An 8,336-nucleotide genomic window follows, 5' to 3' on the forward strand; every position below is an offset into this window, starting at 1 on the left:
ATTTTTAGCTCATCCACCTCTCATCACACTTTAATTCCTTGGATTCATCGAGAAGCAATCTTAAAAACATAAAATTATGGTAAGGAAGAATAGATTCTCTCGCTTAGTTTGTTCGGTCAATTTATGAAACATCATTTACGGATATAAAGAGTGAATTGTACAATACCATCGTGAAAGAATAAGATTCACGCCCAATTATAAGTTAAGAGACAAGTTACATTGTCAAGTAAAGCATATTTTTAACATATCTACGGTGTAATTGTTCTATTAACTTAACATGATTTATGAGAAAAAAAATAACAACAAATTTCTTTATTATGGTTGGCATATAAATGGATTGTATTGTATTTTATCAAATGAAACAAAATAAAAAAAACTAATTATTAAGACCAGTATACATACAGTACATTACTATGATATCCTTATAATTTGAAAGGTTTGGGTATCCTCTCTATATAATTAAATAGATTAATATATTAATAATAATAAATATGATATTTTTTAACAAAAAATTATTTATGTATTGTGAATTTAATTTTAAATATACTACTTTTTTTATACTGTCATTCAATAGTTAGACATTTTTATATTACTATATATATATATATATTACATATATTAAAAACATTAATTATATCATAATTAATACTAATAATAATAGCATTAATAAACATGACACTTTCTTTAAACTCAAACTCGAGTTATCGTATATTTCTCGTGGAAGGTTCGAAAGGTAGAGAAAAAGAAGTCATCGTACCATGCGTGAATGCTAGAGTTAACAATATCAGGATGTGTGTATTTTTGTGGATGGCTTTAAATCAAAATCCACATATTAAATGAAACTTATAAATGCTAGAAAAATACAAAAGTAATGCAGTGCAATAAAAGTATGTATACAAACGCCAAAAAAAAAAAATATATTCTCTAAGATTTTAACTATTTTAAAGTAAGATGTGCATAATTACATGAAATTATAAATATTGAATAAAATATAGTACTTGCTACAGTGCTTTAAATTTGATTGTGTATTGAATACTACTTTTAGATTATACTAAAATATTAAAAAATATTTATGTGTTTTTTATACACCACTAACTCTATCACTAAAATCAATGATTATGATTATTTCATACATACAAGAGTATAAAATACTTTTTCATTTTTTAGAGCACCATAAAATTTAATAAAATAAAATTTATCAACTTTATTATTTATTATAGATTTTATCATTGTTTAGACAAATTTATCATCATTTTAATTAAACTATGTAAAAAAAAATCACAACTCTAACTTTATTATTATTTTAATTAAATTACGTAAAAAACAACATAACAACTCCTCGATTGAAAGTAACTTGTTTTATTAAAGTAAAATACAGTTTGTACGCAAATCTTTGAAGATTATGTAGTTACAGATTCTAGTTTTCAGGAGTTTTATCTTGATTTTCAGAAGTCATTAAATTAAGTTTCAAATTAAATTTTAAAAAAATTGTATATACACGAACCTAAACTGTAAGAATTCAGTGTACTACTCTTTTTCCTCTGTTTTAAAGTATAAGAATGCTTTCCCCAGTTTTAAAGTAGTTTCCGATGAATGAGATAATTAATTACTTTGCTTGATCTCTCCATGAAACATCCATGACCGATCCAAGGAGTGGATTGAACGAGACCATCATGAAAGAATGGAAAGTTTTGGAACAAAACTTATAACAATAATGAATTGTACAAAGCCATCATAAAAGAATGATATTCATGCCCAATTTTAAGTTGGAGCTTTCTTGTAACCCAATGAAAATATTAAATTTTTTAAAATGGACACAAAAGTTACAAGTTATAACACAAGGTAAATGCACATTTTCAACGTTTAAAAGATGGTGATAAACACGAGCTAAATAAATTTTTTAGCCTGTTTATATAACTACTATTATTAACCACGCATGATTTGTGAGAAAAAAAAATTAACGACAACAAATTTCTTTAATTTGATAGAAATTGATTTTGGTTGGCATATAACCTGACTGTATTGTATTTTCTCAAATGAAACAAAAAGAAATTAATTATTAAGACAAGTATGCATATAGGACATTGTTGTTATATCCTTTTAATTTGAAAGGTTTGGGTATCCTCTCTACATTATTAGATGGATTAATATATTAATAATCTTAAATATTATTATTTGTAATAAAAAATTATTTATTATGAATTTAATTTAAATATACTAATTTTGTATACAATATCAGTAAAACTTATCAATTTTTATAATAAATAATATAAAAATTATATTCACGTAATATTTTAATTTTTTTATAATATAAAGATCTTTACCTTAAGTGTGTACTAAAATTAAACTTTTCTTATCATATAACTTTTTACATACATTAAAGCATATTAATTATATCATATATTTCTCTTTCAAAATTAAAAAAGTAAAAAAAAAAAAAAGGCCATAAAAGACGTGAATACGAGAGTTAACAATATCAGCAGGTGTGTAACTTATTTATTTGTGTGGGTTTCTATAAATTAAAACCTAAACATCAAGTTAAAATTATAAATGTGAGAAAACACAAAAGTAATACAAACAGCGAAAGCACGCGTTAAAATTGTATTTTTAATGTGAAAATAAATGATTATCTTAGAAATAATTATCATGTATTCAATTTAGATAAGAGTACCAAGACCCTTTAATTTTAGGGAGTATTAAATAAAATATTAATAAAATAAATTTATTCAAATTTATTATTTATTATATATCACTGTTAGATAACTTTATCATTATTTTAATTAAACTACGTACGTAAAAAAATCACAACTCCTTAATGGAACGTAATTTGCTTTATTATAATAAATTAAGTTTTTACGAATACATGTATAAAATGTAAAAATAAAATAAAAGAGCACCCATATTAATTCTGTTTCAACATTTTAAGATTTGGTAGTTACAAATCTAGTTTTCAAAGTCTGATATTGTTGTCTTGATTTTCGCATGTTGTTAACTTAAATTTACAAAAATTGGATATACACGAACCTAAACCCTAATAACTCAGTACATTTCTCGTTTTCTCCCCTGCATCTCTCATCGATCCTTCAACCTTAACCATGTGCAAGAAGAATGCTTTCCCCCGTTTTGAAGTAGTTTCAGATGAAACAGATCATTTCTTTGCCCGATCATCAGCCCATGAACCATCCATAACCACCGATCCAAGGAGCGTATTGAACAAGACGGTGATGAAAGAATGGAAAATGTTGGAGCAAGACCTACCTGAATCCATTTACGTTCGAGTCTACGAACGACGCATAGATCTAATGCGAGCTGTGATTATAGGTGCTGCTGGCACACCATATGAAAATGGTCTCTTTTTCTTCGATATCATGTTTCCTAGTGAATACCCTAAACAACCACCCCTTCTTCATTTTCACTCATTTGGATTGAGACTCAACCCCAATCTCTATTGCAGCGGCAAAGTTTGTTTGAGTCTCCTCAACACCTGGTCTGGTAGGAAGAGTGAAAAGTGGGATCCATCTCGTTCCACCATGCTTCAAGTGTTACTCTCAATTCAAGGACTTGTTCTCAACGAAAAGCCATTCTTTAACGAACCCGGTGCTGATGCTTTCAGGCTTTTTATACTGGAGAGGAAGTCACGCGCCTACAACGAGAACGTGTTTGGGCTTACTTGTAACATTTCCATTCATCTGCTTCGGAAGCCCCCTAAGTACTTTGAAACCTTCGTCAAAAACCACTTTCGTGAGCGAGCGCGTGTTATTCTCGGGCTCTGTGTCAGGTACGAGAATGGGAGCGTGGGCGTCGGGAATCACTCTCGCGGGGGGCATTCGTCTACGGTGGAAGTTTCGAAGGAGCTCAAGGAGTGGATGAACTCATCTTTCCCTCGACTTGTTCAAGCGTTTCGACAAAACGACCCTTCCTTAGGACTTTTTATTGAACAATTAGAGTCGCAAAGGAAGCAATATGAAAACTACAGCTGCGGACAAAAGGAGCAATCTGAAAACAATGGCGGTGGAATCTTGAGGAAGGCCTTCGAAAGGATCAAAATGGCTTTGGGGTGGAAGAAAGTAGAGAGAAAGAAAACCAGCGCCGTGGAAAGGAAAAACCGCAGTCTTCAACGTGCTTGACATTAAGCCATGGCTTTTTCATCGGTACTTCAGTTTTTTTTTACGATTCAACAAACAGTTTGCATTGTTTATTGTCGTTGGTCAGTTGTGGATTTTTCCCAGGATAAATTTCTCTACGATCATTTTTAAGGAAAGGAATGAAGAAAATAATTCTTTAAACAAATACTTTCGTGCAAGTTTTAAATTGGTTAAACAAATATTTCTACGTTCTGTGCTACTCAAGGTTCAAGTTTGGTTCCGTATTTTTATTTTTATTTTTCGTTTTTACGTCAATAATTCATTTTCAGCTTCCTTTCCAAGTGCATATTTGGATACAAGTTAAGTTAACGTAGAGTTACATTTACTTTACTGTAACATAATTTTGTAAAAAAAATAAAATTGACGTTTTAATACACTCTCTCAATCAAAATTGATTTTATTTTAAAATTCATGTTTGAACAAACTTCATAAATTATAACTTTTGCTTGAATTAAAAGTCTTATACTAGTTTTTACTACAAATTTATTTTTATGAAAAAAAAAAGCCAATATAAACCATGTTGAAACTCACTTATAAATAAAGTCATTTCAACTTCAATTTAGAGAACCTCACTCAAACACTAAGCAAACTATCATGACCTGCAAAGCCACATCGGTTGACGAACACAATACGCCATAATATGAATAAGTGTTCTATTACTTACCTATAATTTTTCTCATTTTTTATATAAGGGACCAATTTAGTCTCTTTTATATTAAAAAATAATAATTTATGGTGCTTCCTCCCGTGTTTGAGAGGGCATTGAATTTGGCTCTTAGGTAGATCAATTAGGATGTGTTTAATTAATTTAATATTTATTTTTGTTATAATTTTTTTATTAATACAGAATAAAAGTTCCTTTGAAAAAGGTCATTTAAATCTTCCATTACCACAGCGACGAAGGTACTGAGGTTACAACAAATAGTCATTCGAGTTGATATTTTGTCTCACCCAAAAATTCATTTATTATACAATGATTTCTAATTGTCTTGGACAACCAGGCTATCCATTGAGTTTCTTTGTTGCGTAGTATGTTCAAATCCGATAAAACATATATTTTAGGGGCTATATTTATATTTTACAATACATTTTTTTTTCAATTATCTGACAAAACAAATTAGGCATGATCGTCTAAACACACAAAGCAATATAAAAGTAATGAAAAAATTCACTTAAAATGAATTTGATTGGAGGAAAGGATACCATACTAGCAATGGAGGAATAAGGGATTATGATATGATATTAATTTTCAATTTTCAAATTAAATAACCATTTAACAATAATAATTAAAAATAAAATTTTTGTAAGTATTTAAATATAATATATTTTATAGTATTTTTAAGAGGGCATGTATGCCCTTCAATTTTCAAGATACATTAATAAATAAATGTACCTGTTTAGAGAAAGAATTTTTTTTTAAGTTATAAAGATCTTATCAAACTAAGGATCCTAGGCTAAAGGCTTGAAAAATTATCAAAGTCCTAAATTTATCTTAAAAATTTTAGAAGGAGTTTTAGGAGTATTTAGAAAGTAATTTTTTAGGTGTAATATATAACAAGCATGATGGATTAAAATCTCCATATTTACTTGGTCATAAAAATTCAATCATATGTAAGCATGTTGTTCAATCATAGAAATTACTTGATCCTATTACCAATTGTCTACCTTTGCATCACATGTTGGGTTTTAAAGAATGATCCAAATTATGTTGGGTTTAAAAGCAATTCCGCAAAAGTTTTTATTGGGTCTTAGAAAACTTGATCTTTTGAATAAATGGAATAAAACGATGTGAATTGTAAACCAAAAGATTTGTTTCATTGACTAAATTGTGTTTTTGTAATCTTCTTCTCCCCTACAAATTGTAATGTTATCTATATGATACGTATAGAAGTAAAAACAAGTGTGGAGCAAATTTTTCCACTCATTTTAAGGTGAGATATATTTGGCTTTTCACTACTTCATGGTTCACAGGCTTACATATTTCTTGGGGTATGTCAATAGGCTTTCAATTATTTTAATAAACTCGGTATTTTGTTTTTATTGATAGGTTTGTTCCATCGTAAATTGCATACTTATATTGGAATGTCTGGGGTAGAGAATAAATGAAACGTATTCGAGGTCATATGAATGGTTCTCTTCATTTATCCTTTGTAGTGGGCATATAACTGGACAGCCTGTCATCATATTAGAGTATGGGTTAAGATTGCTGCTAAAGTGAGTGGAACACTTTCTTCTTCTTTTTGCTAATCTTTTTCTTCTTCAATTTATGGAATTCCTTAGGTTGTGGCGAACACTGTCACGGGAATTGCAGTTTTCTATTGTTACACTTGAGGTGTCACGTGTTAGGCTTGATTGACAGTGTTGGGGTGGTGATAATAAATATGTGACTCTTGTACAATGTCTAAGTTATTATTATTTTTGTTTTTGTTTTCTATTTTGTGGATAATCAATTACATTAGGGAACGGAAGGGACTGGACTTTGATTGATTGCCTCATTTTTTACTTTGCAAGGGTTTAAGACAGGGGTAAGTATCGTTTTTTTATGCTTTTTGTTTATGTTTCCACTAGTCATTATAATTGGAAGTGAGTGGGGTTTGCATGTATTGTTATGATAATTTTGTTTGCATTGAACATCATGCTCGGCATCAAAACTTATATTTTGACTTCTATTGATGACATATTTCAGTTATCATCAGATTATGTGTAATTACTCTTATGCTTTTACTGTTGTTGACAATGATTAAATTTCAAGTTTAGTTTAGTCCTTTGCGTTCTGTGTGATTTTTTTTTTCAAGTTCGGTGTTCTTTCTTTAAGATGATAACCCAAAATAAATTTTCCAATCCTTTTTTACAGACCTTGAGATGAATGAATTCTTAGTATGTCACTTTTTCAATGAGACAAGTAGACATGTCTTTTTCTAAGTCCACAAACATGTTTTAACTTTAGCTTTCTTTTAGAATTGCTCAAAAAATAGAAAGTTGTCAGGAAATATTCTAAGTCTATAAATCTAGTTGAGTTCTAGATTCACTCAAAAGTTGCTAAAAAAATAAGAATGAGCAGAGGAAATATTCTAAGTACATGAGACAAAAAGAACTCTCAAATTCTCTAAAATTAGTCAAAAAATAGAAATCGAATGAAGAAATTATTCTAAGTCCATAATACTAAATAAGCCTCTTAATCAGAATTGCTCGAAAAGTAGAAAACAAAAAGAAAAGATTCTAAGTCTATAAGAGTTATGATAGGAATCAAAAGTTATTACGAGGCTCAAAAGTGGTTACCAGCAATTATCACCAGACGAAGATTCAACAACACGAAGAATGATTGAAGGCAATAGCAATTATGAAAGAAACCACAATCAAATAGCACAATCAGAGCCAGTCGTGGATAATGGGCAGCAGTTGAAGACAATTACCAAGAAGTGTCCGCGAAAAAAGGAGAACAATAGTGATTTTCCTTACCTATAAATACGTCAAAATTTCATTTTTCAAGGGACAATTTTTGGTACCCAAACACCGCATTTAAAAATCTCCACACATTGAAACATTGCCCCCAGAGACACATGGTTGTGGTTGTTTGTTGTTGCTAAGGAGTCATACATTACATTTCTACACATTTATGTTTCTGCATTTTAGTTTCAGTTCATTTTGCTTTTTTCTGTTCCTGCAATTTGGTTCTTATTTAGCATATTTTTGTAAAAGCCTCTACGGTTGATTAAATTATGTGTAACATCATTTACTTCTATTTGAACCTCAATTTTACAACGTCAATTTGAACATCACGTTAACAACACAATTAAAAAAACTCAAGATGACTTAAATCTAGACCTTAGATTGCTTTTAGATTATTTGTTTACAAAATGTCATTTTTCATCCCCTTAATATGATTTTTACTTTCTATCCTCTAAGCAATAAGATAGAGGAACCACTATTAAACAGTCACTAATGTGATTTCTATTTATTTATTTATTTATTATTACTATAAGAACTGCATTATAAAGGTTAAGCAATCAAATAGGCGGTGTAATGCCACTCCAAGTTGTATTCATTCTCAGTAAATTCCATGCATACTCATTCAACTTAATGTTAGCTACTTTCTTTCTTCTTCTTCTTTTTTTACTTGAGTTAAAATATAAATTTTTACATTTTCACTAGTACTAAAAATACTTTTTACAACAGAATTTTACATTGATT

The 8,336-nt window shown here is 29.2% G+C and overlaps 1 protein-coding gene across 1 annotated transcript; it reads left to right on the top strand.

Moving 5' to 3' along the window:
- Nucleotides 1-3,095: 3,095 nt before the first annotated feature.
- Nucleotides 3,096-4,127, top strand: LOC113874695 (probable ubiquitin-conjugating enzyme E2 25). Its single transcript, XM_027512908.1, has one exon. It carries the CDS (start codon nt 3,096-3,098, stop codon nt 4,125-4,127), a length of 1,032 nt encoding a protein of 343 aa, XP_027368709.1.
- The last annotated feature ends 4,209 nt before the right edge of the window (nt 4,128-8,336 follow it).

This window comes from Abrus precatorius, unplaced genomic scaffold, assembly GCF_003935025.1.
Source record: "Abrus precatorius isolate BTA unplaced genomic scaffold, Abrus_2018 Scaffold8, whole genome shotgun sequence".
NCBI lineage: Eukaryota > Viridiplantae > Streptophyta > Magnoliopsida > Fabales > Fabaceae > Abrus > Abrus precatorius.